General features: G+C 54.3%; 5 protein-coding genes across 5 annotated transcripts; 3 read left to right on the top strand and 2 right to left on the bottom strand.

Moving 5' to 3' along the window:
- Positions 1-125: 125 nt before the first annotated feature.
- PV07_03073 (uncharacterized protein) lies at positions 126-5,095 on the bottom strand. Its single transcript, XM_016389737.1, has one exon. The coding sequence runs from the start codon at positions 4,384-4,386 to the stop codon at positions 577-579; it is 3,810 nt and encodes a 1,269-aa protein (XP_016251639.1). The 5' UTR covers positions 4,387-5,095; the 3' UTR covers positions 126-576.
- Positions 5,096-5,372: 277 nt separating this feature from the next.
- On the top strand, positions 5,373-8,059 carry PV07_03072 (uncharacterized protein). The gene has a single exon (XM_016389736.1). The coding sequence runs from the start codon at positions 5,756-5,758 to the stop codon at positions 6,128-6,130; it is 375 nt and encodes a 124-aa protein (XP_016251638.1). The 5' UTR covers positions 5,373-5,755; the 3' UTR covers positions 6,131-8,059.
- A 3,055-nt stretch (positions 8,060-11,114) lies between these two features.
- Positions 11,115-13,097, top strand: PV07_03071 (uncharacterized protein; the record flags this gene model as incomplete). Its single annotated transcript, XM_016389735.1, has 1 exon — positions 11,115-13,097. One exon carries the CDS (start codon positions 11,115-11,117, stop codon positions 13,095-13,097), a length of 1,983 nt encoding a protein of 660 aa, XP_016251637.1.
- A 589-nt stretch (positions 13,098-13,686) lies between these two features.
- PV07_03070 (uncharacterized protein) lies at positions 13,687-15,273 on the top strand (the record flags this gene model as incomplete). Its single annotated transcript, XM_016389734.1, has 1 exon — positions 13,687-15,273. One exon carries the CDS (start codon positions 13,687-13,689, stop codon positions 15,271-15,273), a length of 1,587 nt encoding a protein of 528 aa, XP_016251636.1.
- PV07_03069 (uncharacterized protein) lies at positions 15,213-18,719 on the bottom strand. Its single transcript, XM_016389733.1, has one exon. It carries the CDS (start codon positions 18,383-18,385, stop codon positions 16,298-16,300), a length of 2,088 nt encoding a protein of 695 aa, XP_016251635.1. The 5' UTR covers positions 18,386-18,719; the 3' UTR covers positions 15,213-16,297.
- Positions 18,720-18,847: the final 128 nt, after the last annotated feature.

Genomic DNA, 18,847 nt, shown 5'->3' with positions numbered 1-18,847 from the left:
ATAGCTCCGTCGCCTGTTGAGCATACAATATGGATCACACGTTCTTGCAGTCAGGAATACGTGTTTGATGGCTTGGTTTGAACTTCAGCCTTGTCTCCAACAAGGAAGATTAGGGCTTACGATATGTTCTGTCCAGAGCGTTCTTCATTGGGATCGTCATTGTCATTTCACCTTTTGACCCAGGGCGAACCTGGGGAATATCACTAAAGCCCCCTTTGTCGTTGAATCCCTTGTCGCCCGCTCAAGCTACGCAGCTAAATGTACATGGAAACCTCCTGAGTCGAGATGAAAGACAGCATGCACTTTTCCGCATGTTTGATATACATTGCCCATCAGGACTGTCCCATAAACCAAGCACAGACACCCTACCATTTTGGAGGCCTTTCCTGTTTCCAGCCCCCGCTCAATGCCCATGCACAAAAATGCCTTGCGCTTTACGCCATTGCTTTGTCTCTAAAAGCAGGGGTATCTATCGAAAATTCGAGCCATGTTCCTCGTCGATTGCAAAAAGAGTGTGGAAAGTGTCGTCACTGGTGTTCGTGTATTTTTACTGGAGTTCCTTTATTGGAGAGAACATTAAAACTTCTTGTTTGTAGAAGCCGGCATCATCATTCCGTCATCTGAGTCGTCGTCGCCATCGTGATCATCATCGTGCGTTCTATTCTGCCAGTGCTCAAGCGCCGGGGCGGTCGCGATCTGTGCAGGTCGGCCGTGTTTGGTGATTGTGTCCGCAGTGCGCATGAATTCAGGAAGTGGCTCTTTACCGAGGGCAGACACATCTCTGGGCGCTTCCGTGTATGCTGAACCCAGAAAGCCTTCGCCTGGGGGTGAAGAAGCACCAGAGATGACTCCAATACTTGGATTGGACATACTCTGCGACACACTGCTCGCCCCGTAGTCATCTAGAGACGACGCGATAGTGCTTGCGGACGGCCCCCCTTGAATGGCATTAGAGCCAAGTGAGAAGGCCACTGGTTCACCGGAGACTTGTGTACGCTGTTTCTCGAGGAAGGCAATGTCGTCTGGTGAAGGAGGACATTCATCGGTCACGAGGCTCTGCGGTTTCGAAATCGCTTCCATGGCCGCTTCGAATTGATGATGCACTTCTTGTAGATGACGCCGCTGATTGACTTCTTGAGCTTGTTCAAAAGCCTCTTGGCTTGATGTCGGTGCTCGAAATGATGTTCTATGGTCACCGTGGGTCATCACATGTGGGGTCGGCGGAGATACGTTCTGGTCAGCGGTTAGGGCAGGATCACGAAGGACATCAGGTGGTTCAATAGCACCTGCAGCCGAAGCCGTGCTCATAGCGATGCTGGGCTCTGCGCGGGCGTCACTTTCGGATGAATGTCGGCTCGACGCTGGCGACCGCTCATCTCGCGGGGCACGTCGTTCTCGACTCCCAATGCGTGCCAAAGTTTTTGTAGTTCCCTCCCATAGCCCGTCGACTCTGGCTCTGAATCCTCTGTCGAGGGAGACAGGTCGGTCGTCACGCCCTAGGCCCGACGATGGCAAGGGCAATCGCTGCAGTTGCGAGGCTCTGATTGTCTTGACAGAATCGGCAGTGGATACGGTTGATGTTGCTCTATCGGGACCAGGAGGTCGTGCTTCCCGTATGGCTATCGGAGTGCAGGCTGAAGACGCGGCTTTTTGGGTTGAGAGTGGCTCGCTGAAATAATGTTCCTGCCCGGTGGAGACTGGGCTGGCAGTCTGACTTTGTGCCAGTGGATGCTCGGTAGTTTCTCTCGAAGTCTTCAGGGCCGTTAGAAGTTCGTCACCGCGCAGACTAGATCGACGGGTATCACGGATCTTATCTCGCTCGGTCTTCCCAACGGTACTTGCACTGGAGCCTGCAGGCGAGGCAATGGAGTCGCTAGAGTGGCTGGCCGATGTGGCTGCACTAGGAGCACGCTTCCGTGTATTGCTCCTTCCAAGCAAATTGCCTGCGATGCGTCCGGCCGTGCTGAGCGCCCGCTCGATGATATTCCTCCTCACAACTGCGTGTGACATCTCCCTTTCGTCCACATCCAGGATTTTCTTCTTGCTGTCCTTCCCCAAGTCAGCACCTTTGATCCATTGTGACGGATCCTGCAAGCCCTCGACAACCCATTCATGCTTCTTGGCTTGTTCGATTGTCATTCTCTTTGCGGGATCCTTGATCAGGAGTTGACGAATGAGGTCGCGCACTGCATCCGGGACGACCTCAAATTTGAGTTCATAGTCGAGTCTCTTGTTACTATTGATCGAGTTTGGCACCTCGGAGGTTGGTTTGTCTTGAGATGTGTCAACCGGTACAAGTCGAGTCTTTGGGAGAAAGACTTCGGTCCTGCATACTGCCTCATGAAGTCCCATGGTTTCACTTGCGTAGAACGGCAAGCGGGCGTAAACCATACAATAAAGTGTGATCCCCAAAGCCCAAAGGTCTAGTTCGCCAGTGATCTTGGGCCCTTCTTTTTCTTCGAACATGGATGGATCTTCATAGCAAAGTTCAGGAGCCCAGAAAGCAGGCGTCCCGACCGATCTTGCCAATTCCTTTTCGTCGTCTAATGCAGATACATCCTTCTCAGTCAGCTTATAGTCAGGGTCCTCGGGATCCTTGGGATGTCCGAGGTATGACACGCCGAAATCAGATATTTTGACAGTGCCGTTGCTTGCGACCAAGAGATTTGCTGGTTTGATATCACGGTGGATGATGCCAATAAAGTGCAGAAACTGAAGGCCGGAAAGCGTATCTCGAAAGGCTCGGCGGGCTTCCTCCAGCGTCAAAGCTGGAACATAAGCATGTTCGTCGTCGGTCTCATCAAAATTCCATTCCGACGACATGTGCGAGAGCGCGCCAACGCTGGCTGCGATGCTGAAAGTCCGACCGCGGTAGGCATCTGGAGCATAAGCGCCATACATGCTGCCCGCTAGAGCTCCTTCTGCGTACTCATCATGAGAGCTGGTTCTACTGGGATTGTTTGACTCGTAGAAATGCCGTGATGCAGAACGAGAGACCTCGGATAATTCTTCATCCTCTTCGAAATCCTCACCTCCGTGCTCGAGGCTCCAGTTAGGAGTTGGGTTCGTGTTTAGAGCACGGGCTCTGTCTTGCAGCTCATGGCGTCGTTTAGCTTGACTGACACTGAAAAGATCTCTTTCAGTTGGCTCCAAAGGAAGGTCGATTCCCACTCTCTCTTGCTCGAATCTGGTGTTGTTTACTGCTAGGACCTCGCGCACCCCTGGCTTTCTCCACTTGATTTCGCCCTTTTCGACGTATTCGAGAATGAGGTAGACTTTGTTCTTGTTGGGGTCGTCGATGACTTCCAGGAGACTGACGACGTTTGGGTGCCTTGCTTTTTTCAGAATGGCCACCTCGCGCTTTGTCCGATCTTCTGGGGTTCCAAGACGGCCAAGTCGCCTCTTGCCAGAGTACCTAGGGACGATCTTGACCGCGACGATGGTACCCTTCTCGATGTCTCTTCCGAGTTTGACTTTGCCGTGTTCTCCGCGTCCTATTTCCTCGATAATCTCGTAGTTATTGACGAACTTATTACCGGAGAAGTGATCATGATCGATCTCGACGGTGTGAGTTTCTTTGGGAGGTTGGAGATGGTGTGGCTGACGGTCGGCGTCGCTGAGAGAGGAGGTTGAGGGCACCCGGTCGCCCGAGAGGAGACCGGGACTTGACATTGGAGTATTGTCAGCAGTCATTGCGGTTGGTGCGTTAGGCGATTGTCGTTCTCGACCTTGCCTAGTCCACGTGGACATTTCGTTGTAAAGGAGATTTTGGGCTGGATGCGAGCTTCTCGTGCGGAGAGGCCGCGCTGGCCGCGGAGCATGGAACTGAGCTTGCAGTGCTTCAAATGACTGAATAGGATAGGTCGGATGTTCGCTATTGGAGAGACGGTTCGAGTTTTGAAAAGAAGTCGAGAAGGATTTAGAGTGTGATGGACGACGGCCACGAATTTGGCCGTGGGAGGATTTAGTCGAAAGGGCGCGGTTGATTAGTGAAGCTGCTGAACCAGGCGAGCGATCCACGTCGCGCTCACCAAGAGCCTTCAATGAGTTTGAAGAATTTTGGGTCGACGACGGGAGGGATTGCTGGGACTTGAGCGGGGCAAACCCAGGCGATGCAGCGATCCCATACTTTGAGCTCCAAGTTAACTCATGGAACGCATCCTCATCCACTGGTTCAGTCGGGTGCTGAGCAGAAAGAGCGGTAGGAGTATTTCGTTGAGTATCGGACTCTGTACCGAGACTCTGGGATAGGTCTTCCGACAGGACGTCGTCGTTGACGCCGGTCCCACGACCCCCTTCAATGTCACTGATGTGTCCAACAGTGTTTGCAGTGTGAGAGGCTCGCTGCAGATCAGGAGCCCATTTTATGCCGATGTTGTCTGGCATTGCTCCAAGATCAACTGTGAAAACCTTTGTCCCGTCAAGAGGGCGCTGAACATGAAGAGACTGTGCAGAAGACAGTCTCAAACTTCAGCCGTCAACACCTCTACTCAAACACCAGCCCTTTGGCTAAGATTTGTGACTGCCATCTGAACTCTTGTATGTTCCCAGAGAACCAAGATCTCCCCCCAGAGACCTGCCTGAGGCAGACTGGTTGTCTTGAGGGGGGAAGTGTGTGGTTTCGAGGCCGACTGCACTTATGGGCGAATCCAACACACTGGGCGAGATAGTACGTCAATTGGTCTTGCAGGCTCTGGATCCCCAAGGGAAGGAGGATATGCCTCTCAAGTCGTGGGTGCGAAGGCCCCGAGTTAGTGTCGGGGAGGGGTGCGGACGCGGATGGGTGATGCTCTCATTATCGGCAGGCCGCTAATGGCTGGAGAGGGGGTAGACAGTGTTTGGCAAGCCAACAGGTGATCGAACGAGAATCTTCAATGGGATGAAACACAGAGTTGTTCAAGAGATCTGTGCGAGGTACAAAAGAAAAGGATGTGGAAGAACAAGAAGAGAGTGGGCGTTGCGAGTGGCAGTTGATCGTCAGTCCGTCAGGTCAGTCTGTCAATCAGTCTGAGCAGACTGTTGGATTGCGGATGGGGACAAATGCAAGGACCAGCGGCGATAACTAGCGAGCAGCAGCAGCCCAAGAGTGCCTCTGGGCTGCGGTGGTGTGCAGCAAAAAAGATGACGGAGGGGGGTGGGCTACTTTTGGTGGGATCACCAGCGCCCAGTGCACTTTCAACTGGTGCACGGTGGAGGCCGGACTTGATGCCTAGCCGGCATCTCAGTGCCTATTCAGGGCTGGCGGCCGCAGGCCTAGTTACGTCTGGCACTCTGGGCAACAAATGGGCTGGAGCTAGACTTTTGCCGACAGCACCACAGCACGAGGGAAAACCGCCTGCGGGCCGCTCTCTCTTCACAGCTCAGCAGCCCCGACGGAACACCAGCAACAGCCATATCGATGGCGAGCAAGAAAGACGCAAGAGAAGGACAAGGGAGCAGAGGCGAAAACAGAACGGAGAAGACGGGATTGTTTGCTCGCAAAGTGGCATGCCTCAGACAGCCACCATCCCTCCAAGAACAAGCCACTACTTGACGCCTGCATCGCTACGGCCCTTGGTGTCCTCTCAATCCTTACTCCTCTCACCCACTGCGGCAGGCCATCACTCGCATAATCCCAGCTAGCCCCCGTCGCATTCACACTCGATCAGGTTCAAGGGTACTTGTCAGGGATGGCAACTGGAGAAACAGTGCAGAGTATGGCCCCAAGTGCAGGCGAGTAAAGGAATCTATAACACGGGATAAAGGCGTTCATACAATGACGCTGATGAGAAAGGTAAAAATCTCTCACTCCGGCACGTCGGGCCCTTTTTCTGCCCGTGAAAGGGTGACACGTTCTCGATTCTGCAGGTTGACAAGTGAGGCAGCTGTCTCCGTTTTGAACATGCAGACTGCAGCAAGAATCTGCATTGGCTTTGCCGTGCGAACACTGACACAACAAGTTGGGCTCCTTGGGCTTATCATCAGGGCTACGTTTTGGGACACGCACAGTCGCCACAACACTTCCAGACCACCTACGAATACGAGGTGGCAGTCGACCCAGCACGGATTCAGACCATCTCGATCGAGCTCAGATTGTACTTTGCCTCGACCGACACTCAGACGGAGCCAGCTTGTCGACGTCGTGGCCTAAGCCATCCTGAATGGGGGATTCAACATGCATCCGCATCCCCTCACACCATAAGATGATGTCGGAACACCGTACATTTTATTTTAATGACGCTCTTGTGCCTCGCTACTGTACTCCAAGACGGAGATGCAGTAGCTGCATGGATGTCAAGGACTTCCATGTTCTCTCCACAGGCGTCGCAAGCAGAGCGCTTTGCGTCTGCGGCGTGTTGAGCGCGTGCCGTTCCTGGCTGTCAGAGTAATGACGGCCAGCGAAAAGTGTGGAGAAGATGCAGAAAGTCATGCCAGGGCTCAACATACCATTCCTCAAACTGGTTGGGGATCAAGGGCTGAGCAGCGAATGGAACATGCCGCCGAGAGCAAGCACAGAGACTAGGAGAAAGCCACATTGAGCCAACAAATCCTACTGCTGCTGCCCGCTCTGAACTACTCGGGGCCACCCAAACAACAGACTTTGGCCCTGCCGCCCGACGTCACGTCAAATCCCTGAGGAGATTGGTCCTTGTATTGATGGTCGCAGTTCAAGAAAGAGGAGAGCAGTTGAGCCCCATGCCGGTCTGGTTAACTCTGGTGCGAGGAAGAACGACATGACTACCTATGGTTTGACTCTGAACCTTTCACATGCTTCAAGTTCAACCGTGCAAACCTTGAGCATGCGATCGCCGCGATCGTTTGAGATCAGCGGAAGACTACCCATGGTTTAGCGCACACTGCCGCACCTAGCCCCTCTACCTGTTCGCGTCCAGTGCCGACAGGGTTCCTACGAACCGCGCACAAACTAAGTCTCAAGGCTCATTTTACGTCCATGCCCGATACCGACGTTTCTTTGAGGGTTGATAGTGCTCAACGGCACGAAGAGCCTATCACCAACTGCCTCGAATCATAGGCAGTTCAAAACCTTCGCTGCAAACATGTGTTGGGCTCCGACCGTTGCCACCACGCACCACGGTGGGGATTTGCCTCAGAGTTTCGCCTTCCCTTCGCTGAAGGGCTATCCAACGCCTCCACCGATGGTCTACTTTGTATGAACGAGATCCACCTCATGGTGGACCAGCTTGGCCCCATGTTGCTTCACACATGCTGGAACATGCAATCCCAATTAGGGAGACTCCCACTCTCAGGGGGCCGGATTATGCCCTCCCTAAAATAACAATGAGGATTGACATATCCTCGTGTGCCTAATAGCCCGCCCGCTTGTCGCTCCAGGTATTCCAGTGTACGAGGTATCAACACGGAAACTGAACACTTCTACCACGAGTTATTTCTTTGCGTCAGAACAGAGGGGTAACGACCAAAAACAGCGAAAGAGGAGTTCAGTGCCAATAGCGCTCTGCTTCTTCGAATTCCTTGCATGCGACTCTGGTTGTTTAATCCTCCCATTGGCACGTCCCTAACACGACTGGGTATGGTAGCGCCAGCAAGCTGCTGGCAGGTTATGAAGGACTCCCCGCATTTCTGGCGATCTCCCTGCCCTCTGTTCCGCCACCTTTTGTTTGAACCAAACCTCGGACGGACCTTCGGCTCCATCCACTCGCGGCACAGTTCGGCATCTTGTTTCGCGAAGCCGTCTCAAGCCATCCCAAGCCATTCGCCATCTACTATAGACGAGTCATGCCACCTTCGAGAGCCTTGGCAGTGACCTCTTCAGCCAAAGCGGACACGATCAAGAGGGTGGCGAGCGAGAAGAATGCACACACATCCCTCTCTTTTTTGGCTGACCCATGATATGGACGTTGATAGGTCTTTGCACCAACCAGGTCCGGCTTCCGGAATTGCTGCTGGCCATTAGTGTTGTACCCTTCTGACATATGCCTGTTGGTACGACAAAAAGAGGAGATGGACAACATCCTTGGGCTCTTGATCAGCCACATAGATCCCGCCTGGCACGCTCCACAAGCGCCACTGCGGATATGACAGCCGTCTTATGCGCATCATTGTGTTTCCCCTAGCCATCCCGAGCCGCCCTCTCACTAACTTTAGTGGGTTTGTTCTTTGTTTCATGTTGAAAGGGGGTCCATGTGGTTCCAACACGTGTCAGCGTCGCCCATCCCATTTAACGCAATTTTCTCCCCTGCCGGTCTGTTGAAGGATTTGACGGCTGTTTACATTTGGAGGCTGTCGCATTTGCTGTTAAAGTGAATTTCTTCATACCATGACTGGTCAAGGTAGGTGACCATGCTGTTGGCGGATATCAATCGAAGGGAAAGAGTTTGGCTTGAAGAACACAGCTACTTCAATCCGCCATCGATTTTCGCTTGTCTCGCTGAGTCGAAGCAATTTGAAGCCTTTGAATTGTATTCCCGGTCAACATACCGAAGGTCAGCTCTCAACTGGATACTTGCACCCCGTTGTCTACGTGATGGCGCACTTCTCATTTGATATGGTCCGATGTCTGCAAGGTTATCCCTCCGGGGAACAGCGACAGTACGGGGCGTGAGGAGTCTCGATCAAGTTTCGCAGTCTTCCTGTAACAACTGATGGGTGTACAGGCAGCCTAGCCGCCGCTTCACCTAGACCTATCGGCATACGACTCGGTGAAAGAAGGGCCATGAGAATTCACCAACTTGCACGTCGTTCAGCCTCCATCGCAAGTTTTGGCACCCTCCTTCCGTGGGTGTACGTGGCCCTTTGAACCAAGGGCGCGTTCTTTCTATCGCTGCGTCTATTGCGTGGCTTATATCACATGGCAATGTCTTTCCTGATGGGGATGCACGATGGGAGAACGGGTATACTAGGCTGGACAGGGCAATGTTCCGTCTTCTGAGAATGGCAGAAATGGTGCTGCTCGCGGTGGGTTGAGGCGACTTCGTTCCCCGTGCCTGGCAGCAAGTTGCTGGTGACTTTGAGGACAGTGGCAATAGAACTGTTCCAGGCGAAAAGGGATTCCTTTCATTGAAGAATCTCAGCAGTTAACAAGTCTCTCGACAATTCGAGCTGTCAATGCGCCCGTGGTGGTGTGACCCAGTCCATGTTTCAAACCGAGGAATTGTCATGCTCAATGCGGATTCTCCAAACGACAACAGCCGAACAACCAACGCAACCGCCTTTTCCCTTTCAAGTCAGATGAGCCCAGTACCGCTGGAGGCCAAGGAAGCTTGCATCGGAAATTCCCCCATGCTAACCGCCAGGAGGTCTCTTCTTTTTCGGACGCACTTTGGCCTCTCGGGTGCCGGGCCATATTGCTCGACTGAGCCTCGGGGCTGGTGGTTTTAAGGCTTGTGACAAATGTCTCCCTGCGTATTGACCTAGTCTGGTTAAAGGGGTCTTTTTTGGCTGCTAGAGGCCTGCAACCGGTTCGTGTCTCGATCTGGTGCAGTCACATTACAAAGACAATCAGACAACATTTCCCAATGCGGATATTGCACAAGGCTATATAATAGACCCACTCATCTGGCCGAGATAGAGGCACACTCTTTTGTTGTTTGTCTACAGAAACTCGCTCTGAACAAAATCCCTTCCAGTGGCAGAGAGAAGGCGCCGTCCTTCAGACTGGTCAGTCGTATCATAACTGCTGGCTCTGACCAGAACCACTTTCGTTGAAATCTTCGCCGTTATTCTTCACACCGTGCGTTACCTTGCCAGCATCTGCGCAATGCAGGACCATCCTGTTCAAACCTCGAGTATCAGCCGCACCACCACCATCTCGAGATATGCCATGTCGCGCCTGGGAAACCGCATCCCTGCCACGGCTGGTTACCGGGTTCAGGCACATGACTCGTGTGCGTCCGCGTCGGCTCAGGGAGCTCCAAACATCTTCAGTCGGTGGTGTGGAGTGAATCCTGCCGGGCAAAGTCATCCATCAAGACTCCTTCGAAGCGCCGGCTCGATGATTGACCATCGCAGGCAGGCTACGAAGCCCTTCTGATCCTGTTCCTCTGCGCGAAATCCGGCCGAGAAAAAAACACTACGAGGAAGTGATTTGAGGTTACCGCGTCGCAGGGTCTACAGTCACCCCCAGTCAAGAGCAGGGACTGTCCGCAAAATGGCAGCCGACCAACCGGTCTACTGAACAAGGAATCGAAGTCTTTCACCATGTTATTTCCGTGTTGTTGATCCGGGGAATTGGTCAACGGGCGCTACGGACGCAGTGTGCAATGACAAAGACCAACGACGGGCGGCGCAGCTTCGGCACATCCAAGTTGCATTGGCCAAGTTGCTTGAGCATCAGGGTTAGTCACCAAGGCCTCACAGGTGCCCCTCTCCTCCGTCTCGTTCTCGCTTCTCTGCGCATCCACTGCGCTTCCTCCTCTCCAGCTTAGCTAATTCTGATTGATTACAGGATCACCACTGGGCTAATGGCGACGCTAGACCTCACCAGGAAAGCACACGGCAAGTTTGATTGAAGAGAATGACGAGGGTCTGACTTAAGCAGTTGCGGCGCAGCCATTGCACACCTTCCACGACTGGCGCTCGTGTCCGCCCGATCCCTCTGGTGCCAGACACCAACGAAAACACCACGGTTCGAGCCGAGCGAGCGTGGATTTGAATTCCCATGGGACTGTGAGCACGCTGGTTGTGTCGGCGCATTTTCCGTGGGCCAATGTGCTTATGTCATTGCTCGGGATGTCCTCGATACATGCCACGACTTACTGCATCAAGCAACAGACGCTTGTCTTTCTGGGCCTTAGGCTGCACCTTCGCACTCCCGTCGGCCGTCAGCTGGTTCCTCTTCCGAGAGAAAAAACGGTCGTCTGTGGTCCATCTGGCTCAAGATCGCATTGAAGCCTCTCCTGAAACCTGGGACCGCCTCCAATAGAATTGCAAAGCTGCCCTGCAATTATGGGTTTAGTCCTGGCACCACTGCTCCAGAAATTGGCGCCTCGTGTCTGGACCTCGAGGGCTTTGGAAGATCTGCGATAGCTTCCATCGCAATCCAAATGCTCAGCTAAGTATTTGGAAATCGCTATAGAACGACCTACCGCCTTCTCGCCTGTCTTCATCATGGATTCTCTCCTTCAAAACAGCCGTGTCGACGCCTCGCCCGAAAGATGGCCACTACTCTCGTATATCAGCATTCCCTGGTGGACGACATCGCCCATCAGCTATATCAAAGATCCATGTCCAAGGACAAGCGTTCCCCGGATCAGCCAGCTCCCTTCAAGGGCGAGTTCTCCTTTGTCAACAAGGACGCCGGCAACATTGACTCCAAAGACCACAATGCCGCCGTGTCCTGGCATGTGATGAACCGCTACGAGCGTTGGAAGAAGCAGGAGCAAGCGAAGAAGCTACGAGCGTCTGCCAATGTTCCCGTGGGGCCGCTCTCCCCTCCTTCGCAACAGCCACAACAGACACAACCCCCGCTGCCACAGCTGCCTCTGCCGCCGCCGCAGCAGCAGCCGCCGTCGCTCCCGCAAACACAGTCTGTACGTCCATTTCCATCTGAGCATCCTAACAGGAGGGCGCGGTTGACACGCACCTCACAGTCGAGAGCCATCCCCCCGGTGACTCCGTTTGGATTTGACCCATGGATGGCCGAGCAACCCCTTCAGCTTGGCTATCCTGGCATCAGCTCTGGTCAAGCGTCGAGTAGCGGACTGCCGACGTCGACTACATCGACGCCGTCGACGCATTCTAGCATGATCGAGGATGATCCTACGTCCATGTTGAGTTCGATCAACAGGCCACTAGACCCCGGTTCAAGCCCATTCGAAGCGACTTCCGTGTCCATGACGCCCCTGGTGAATAATCTCATAGCGTTCGCCTACGAAGTCTTCATCCCCCAAAGCTGGCCCAAGGAATCGGATAAGAACGAAGGGTCCTACGAGGTCGCCAGGGGTTGGGACGACACCGCTCTAATCAACCAAGACGTCTGTTACGCCAATGCATACCTGAGCCTTCTGGCAGCTGCCATGGGCGTTCTGACTGAGGATGAGAGTCTTGCATATCAATCCCGATATTTTCAAGGCCAGGCTATGACAGAGTTGAGGCAGCGAGTGGCTCGTTCTGGACCGCAAGACCTGGCCACCCTCAAAGCCATATTGAAGCTCTTTTCGTCCGAGACTCTTGTAGACAACACCTCGGTCGCGCGCATGCACCTAAAAATGCTGCGAAATCTCGTCAATGCGGCCGGAGGAGTCATATTGATGGATGCTTGGTTCCGCGAGGATCTACTCTCCAGCGATTGCTACTTTGCTCTCAAATATGAGACTCGCCCACTCTTCCCGGCTTCAGAGTGGACTCCAGGGCCTTTGAGTCAACCCTGGAAGGCCCGCCTGCTGTCGGCAGGGGTTTTCGGAGACCACGCCGCTACCATTGATCCGCTGGTCGAGCATCCTATCATGAAAGCGGTCATTACTGACTTGCGGGAACTTTTCAAAGCGCAGGAGTACACACAAACTCACGACGTGCCGAGCGACGATCAGTTGCTGAGATGGAAGCAACTGCGCAAGTTCGACTGCATCTCGCGTCTGGCGGATCATTACGTGAATGTTGCGATCTACCCTCACTTGTTCCAGCGGCCACTGACACAGGCTTACACTTGCGTTGCGACGGCGTTGATGACCGCCATGGTCCTAGGCTCACCGGAACCGGTGCGATTTGGGCTCAAGCTCATCACCGATCTACGCAAGAAGTTGACGGAGAGTGCCTCAGAGGATGACGCTGCGCAGTTCCGACGACTGCGACTCTGGGCGCTGTATGTGGGATCATTGGCGGAAAAAGTGCATCCGGTGAGCCCTGCGGACGAGCACTGGTTTCACGAGCAGTATCAGAGTCAATTCAGCGAAATGGGCTTGTCAGGTTGGGAGGACACGAAGAAAGTGATCCGACAATTCCTGTTCTCCGATAAACTTCACCAAGAGGTCGAATCTGGACGAGCTCATCGAGCGGCCGATGCTAGGCAAGGACTCTACACTGCGTCGGGCTGCAGCTGGCGAGAGCCCTGGTCGGATACGAATCTGGACATGCCGGAAGTCGAGGAGAATGTTGGCGGGTCGGTATCTGCAGGCAAGCGGCGCGCAGACGATGATTAATCTGGGCCTGTGGCTTTCCTGAAAAAGTTCTTTCTGGCCGAGATTGCGAGGTCTGGAGACGGAGGTGCATATGCATTATTATTAGCTTCTGTGCTATTTATGCATCCGCAGCAAGAGTTGAGAACCGGGGAGATGGTTGGCCGGCACGATTTGCCAAATCGGTTCTAGAGGCTTGAAGGAGCGCAGGAGACGAGGGGTGAGCATTCAAGGGGACTCGGCGTCGAGCCCAAGGTGCCAGTCATACATATGCAGGTCGGAGGAGCCTGAGGATGGCGGGGGAGGACGAGAGGAGGAGGATGGAGAGGGAGAGTCTTTTTGTTTTGCCAAAGTACGAACTGATACCCTACGCAGCGATGCAAGCAGCCATCCATCCTGGATATTCATGACTATGACTTTTGAGGAAAAAGAGAATCGAGAGACGAAAAGATGCTTGTCGCTCACTGGGCCCCCAAGGCTCCGCTCAACCTTCCCTCTGTGGCCCGTTGGCTCTGCGCGTAACAATGCACGTCTCGGCCTCTGCTGGGCTCTGCGTCTCCAGTGATTCTCCCTCTCATGGGAACTGCTGTTCTCGACTTGGCTTGCTTGTTCAATGCGGCCAGCTCAATGGCTGCTCCTGACCTCGTCGACCCGGGCACCTCTCGGCCGGCCCACGAAGATAGCACGGGCTAGCCTTCGGAGCGCAGTCCCTTGTCGTGTCCATCGTGGCACCAAATCCGACCCAATTCAAGCACGGGATCCCAATGAGCTGTCCCGCGTCTCGCACGAGACGGGCCCTTTCATCTTCCACCTGACCTCGGACAATCCGTACCTCAACCTCTCGATAGAGCACTTCCTGCTCACCAAGTCGCATCCCGACTCGCACATCCTCCTGTTCTACACCAACCGACCCTGCGTGGTTGTTGGCCGCAATCAGAACCCATGGCTCGAAGCGGACCTTCAGAGGTTGCGAGAGGGGATACCTGTTGAGAAGCCCGTGGCGGCGGAAGCATTCAGAAGACGAGACGAGAACTGTTATACTTCGGCGACGGGCTCGCCATCGAGGTTTCCGCACGGCCAGGGCAATGTGTCCTCAGGCGTCGTGCCCGTCGACCTCGTCCGCCGCCGCAGCGGAGGCGGCACTGTCTTCCACGATTCGGGAAACCTCAACTACTCCGTGATAGTCCCGAACAGCAAAGCCTTCAAGAGGAGCACCCATGCCGAGATGGTGGTGCGGGGCCTCGAAAGCCTTGCGAGTGCGAGTGCGAGTGCGAGATTTACGTCCCCGACCTGGGGTGCCACACGCGGGAAATACAGCTTCAGCTCGGTGCGGGTCAACGAGCGCAACGACATCGTCATGCAGCAATCAGCCGGAGCCGAGTGGGTGAAGGTCAGCGGCAGTGCGTACAAATTGACCCGGGGCCGCGCCCTGCATCACGGCACATTGCTCTACTCGAGCCCCTACGTGGACAGAATCTCCGAGTTGCTGAGAAGCCCCGGCCGGGGCCTCATCCGCGCCAAGGGGGTGGAGAGCGTGCGCAGCAAGGTCGGGAATCTCGCGTGGACGCCCGACGCCCGCGAGAGGGAGGCCATCAGAGCAGAGATCACGGAAGCCATCGCGCGGGAGTTTTGGACCATGTACGGAGGTGACCGTGCTCGCGAACCCGGGGTCGACGAGATCACCCTCGCAGCCGGCGCGGAATGGCGCCACGAGCTGAACCCCCAGATCGCATCCGGCGTGCAAGAACTCACCTCGCCGAGCTGGATCTTCGAACAGACGCCCAGATTCGACTTTGCCAGCGGCGTGCTTGAGCGTCACGAGGTCGAACTCTGCGCGAACCGCGGCGTCTTGAAATCCTTGACGCTGCGAAGCCCAGTTCCCGACCCGGAACGGCGCGGAAAGGAGGTAGTCTGGACAACGCGCAAGTTACGATTTGGAAATCAGGAAGGATCAGACAGGGCGATGGAAAAGAGAGCGGAGTCAGAAGAAGGGGTCGAGGTGGTGCTAGATGGGGAAGTCAAGTTGCATGATGTGAAGAGCTGGAGGGACTTGCTCATGGCTTGCGCTGGGAAGGGTGCAAGAGATGGCGCGAGCTCGACGGCCACGGATATCACCACCGTCGCGGTAAAGGCGAATGTGCCGGACGCGCTGGTGCAGAGACTCGAGGCGATATTTCCCAGATATAAACCGGGCCGTTGAAAGCAATTCAAGCATTCAGTCCATCCAGTCATCCATCAATCAATCAATTAAAATAGCCCAAGTTCTCAGATCACGAAATCCCCTTTCTCAAACTCGCTTGCTTTTCCTTTCGGTTTTTCATATCTTCCCAGGACCTAATCCGTACCACTCGCCGCCTTCTCGGACATCTTCTCTCGTGGCATGTGGTCGATTCCTGGAACGAGTCTCTGTAGGTATTGCTTTTGAACTCCCCACGATCGAATCGTTAATGTACAGATAGACGACACCATTCTCCTGGCTGATCATCCCACTCTTGGTCTGTGTATACCTTCGACTCGGCGGTTCCAACTCCCATAGGGCTTAGAGCTGGCATGGTCGACTTCATCCATCAACACCAGTCACACGCCGTCGTCACCGAAAATCACTCCGGAAATCGATCCCCTTTGAGTGTCAGACTTGTTGATGACTCGTTTGCAGTTTTTTCCATTTTGCATCGGGGACGTCTCTCCAGCTGGTCCCAATACCCCAATGGCCCTCCTATTCTGTCATTCCTGATGCATTCTTCTCTGTCCCAGTAGCAGGCATCGTCCAGAGCCAAATTTCAGCATTAAGTGAGAATGTGCCCTTTTACACAATAAAGGCACAACAATATCCGAGACTTTTTGGGTCTTGAAAGACGCAGTCAATGGGAGATGTACCAAGAAGGCCTCAGTACCAAAAGGGAACGTTCGTGGGACCCGTTGCTGAGCTAAGAACATTCACAACAACTCTCTCGTCAGACATCTCGCAACGGCTCGCCGCACCGGCTGATGACTATGAGGATGAGACCACGTCGCAGAGTGTGTGGGTCGAATCTGACATGGACGACAAAGTGGAAGCACCATTCCAACGGAGAAAACTGTGGCCTTCTGGCTGATGTCCTCCAAAAGACGACCTTGGATGAAGGTGCGACTTTCGGGCCACTTTCTGTTTCGACCGTCTTGTCTCGTGCCCTGAAGCGAGGCTCTGGATTCTGTCATATTCAGGCAAAGCCATCGCGCATTTCTTAAGCCATCCCAAAGACCAAATCCTGGGCCCCACTTCCCACTGCACTGGGATCAAATAAATCCCATCCTGCGACGAATCCCTCCGCACTCGCCGACCTTGTATCGCTGACGCTGAATTCCTCCCAGTTCAACGTGCCGACATCAAAAGTCGGTAAGCCGTCGCCCTCAAAACCTGAACGACTACCGAAGCGGAGTTTGTCCAGCTGGGCGGGTCCAGGGTAGAGGAGGCGCGTGAGTTCAGCGTCCTGGGCTGGACCAAACGACGAGAGCGAAGGCGGACGATTCGAAAAGACGGATTCCAATAGTGGTCCCAAAAGGCGCTCGTATATCCCTGCGTAGTTGGAAACCTCGTTCCATCCCTGCGCGGCTAAGGCGAGGAAGTTCGCGGTGAAGACCTTTGTCATTTCGAAAATTTGCTGTGCACTGAACCGTGAGGAGATGGCATCGAAGCCGTGGCGAAGGCAGAAGAGAACGACCATACTATTTTCAAGCACGTGATGGGCGATTAGCCATGAACGCCGGTAGAACCCTGTTAGGATGTGGTCACGCAGGCATTTCGCGCTGGAGCAGGCAGCCTCAAATGCCACCATGAGACTTCTGGCCCCTGGAAAGGGCACTCGAGGTGACGGGCGGTGCAGATTGGTCAAACCATGCGCAAGTGTGAATTCCGTCAACTCATGACCGTCGTTATAATCTTCGTACCATGCCTGGAGACGCCTCTCCATCGAGACAAGCCAGTCTTCCCACGACTGACCGGGTTCGAGCGGCTTGCCCTGGAAATGCACTTCTGTCATGGCACTCTGTAAACGACGAAAATGAACCCATCGTAACATGTGGATTTTGGTTTCAGCTCCTGTCGGGTCGATGCCTGTGGGGTGGATATGCCTGTCATCGAGGATTGTAGGGAAATGTGCGTCTATGGTTTGGTCCGGGATGGAGAGTGGTCGTTGCAGGGCCGAACAGATGGCGCGATCGAAATTATACGCCGACCAGAAAAGCCGTCGTCGAAGATCGAGAGTCAGGGGATCAAAGTTTAATGCTTCTGGCGCCTCGCGGTGGAGGCCGAGCTCCAGGCATGCGCGCATCGCAGCCCCAGTCAGCATCCAGACGTTTGCAAGACGAGGGTTGATGGACGCGTATTGTAGGACCATAAGCGTAACTTGGATCCCGGCAAGGTCGGAGGGAATTTTGGCCTTGTCGGATAGATGTTGAATGCCTTCTTCGAAAAGAGATCCAGAAAAGACCATGTGCTTGGCCTCGTGTCCTGTTCGCGCACTGCCTAATGTAGCCGAGATAGAGAGCATGAGGTAGATAATGAGAAAATCAAAGGACGGAGGAACGGCGCGATGTTTGTCGGGTAATTCTTGCAGGGTCTTGATCACTCGCTCGAGCTGCTGCCATAGCGAGGGAGCATGTAAAACAGGGTAAATCGGGTAGACCCTGGTCATATATTTCTTGATGAGACTTCGCAGGATGGGCGTCGGGATAGATTTCAACATGGTACAACTGACTTCATGGCTAGCTCGTGAGATGGACTTTCTGCGCGCTTCTCTAGGGGATCCCGATGCAATAGCGGTTGATGGCGTCAGGCTCATGCGGACTCGCGAGATGAGATCGGTGATTCCTGGACCTGTTGGGAGGATGGCAAAGATCATGGCCTGCAACTCTCCGCAACTCATGACTTCGTCTCGAATCGTGTCTCTCGGCGCGGCTGGCGGTGAGATAATATCGACATTGAGCGTCAATTTGGGGGTGTCCTCTGGCTTGGTGCTGGGCAGATCAATGATTGGTAATGTGGGATCCTCGATGGGAATGCCGTCGTTGGTAGGCATTCCCGCAAGAATGTCCGAGGCATTGAGTTCCTCCAAGTGGCCATTGCGAGCGAGTTCGCCCTCGACCTTTGCAATTTCGGATTCAAGATGCTGAACGATGCTCCTGGGGATGGTGGGATCTTGGTCCTTGGAACTGAAGCCGGTACACTCCGATTTCGCGGCGATGCACTGGCCGCAGGGGATGGCTCGATCGCATTTGATTTTCCTCCTGCGACAGCGGGCGCACGAGAGGACCGACCGACGACACTCGCTCATGGTGAAGATGGTGAATTAGGCGGTGGTTCGGGGCATTGAAAGTGCAGATGTTTTGCAATGGCGATGGGAACCTGTTGGCCCTCGCATCAACCCATCGGGTATGCAGAAGGTTCAATAGCCGATGGCGGGAGTGATAGTGGCGATGGTGGTTGTGGTGGTGTTGATGGTAATAATGACGATGCTGATGGGGAGTTGGAGAGGGATGAGGAACTCTCTTGTGAGATGGCTTGGCTGGATGGCTAGAAGGCTGGATGGGCGAATCGCGGGAGGCGATGTCGTATGAAGTAGGTAGGTAATGGCGAGGGTAGGTTAGGTTTGGTGGTGGTGGTGATGGTGGAGGTGGAGGAGGAAGAGTGCAACAGGGCGCAGGATGGTTGTGGATGGTGATTTTCCCTTATCGCAATCCACTGACTCAACTGGCCACCGACTCGCCCTCGCAGCAGCACCATGAGCCAGTCACCA

Source organism: Cladophialophora immunda, assembly GCF_000835495.1.
Source record: "Cladophialophora immunda strain CBS 83496 unplaced genomic scaffold supercont1.2, whole genome shotgun sequence".
NCBI lineage: Eukaryota > Fungi > Ascomycota > Eurotiomycetes > Chaetothyriales > Herpotrichiellaceae > Cladophialophora > Cladophialophora immunda.
This window is presented reverse-complemented; position numbering and strand designations above follow the sequence as displayed.

Bases quoted from the DNA above. Each gene is read 5' to 3' on its own strand.
- PV07_03072 (XM_016389736.1), top strand. From the start codon at position 5,756: ATGACGCTGATGAGAAAGGTAAAAATCTCTCACTCCGGCACGTCGGGC.
- PV07_03073 (XM_016389737.1), bottom strand. From the start codon at position 4,386: ATGCCAGACAACATCGGCATAAAATGGGCTCCTGATCTGCAGCGAGCC.
- PV07_03069 (XM_016389733.1), bottom strand. From the start codon at position 18,385: ATGAGCGAGTGTCGTCGGTCGGTCCTCTCGTGCGCCCGCTGTCGCAGG.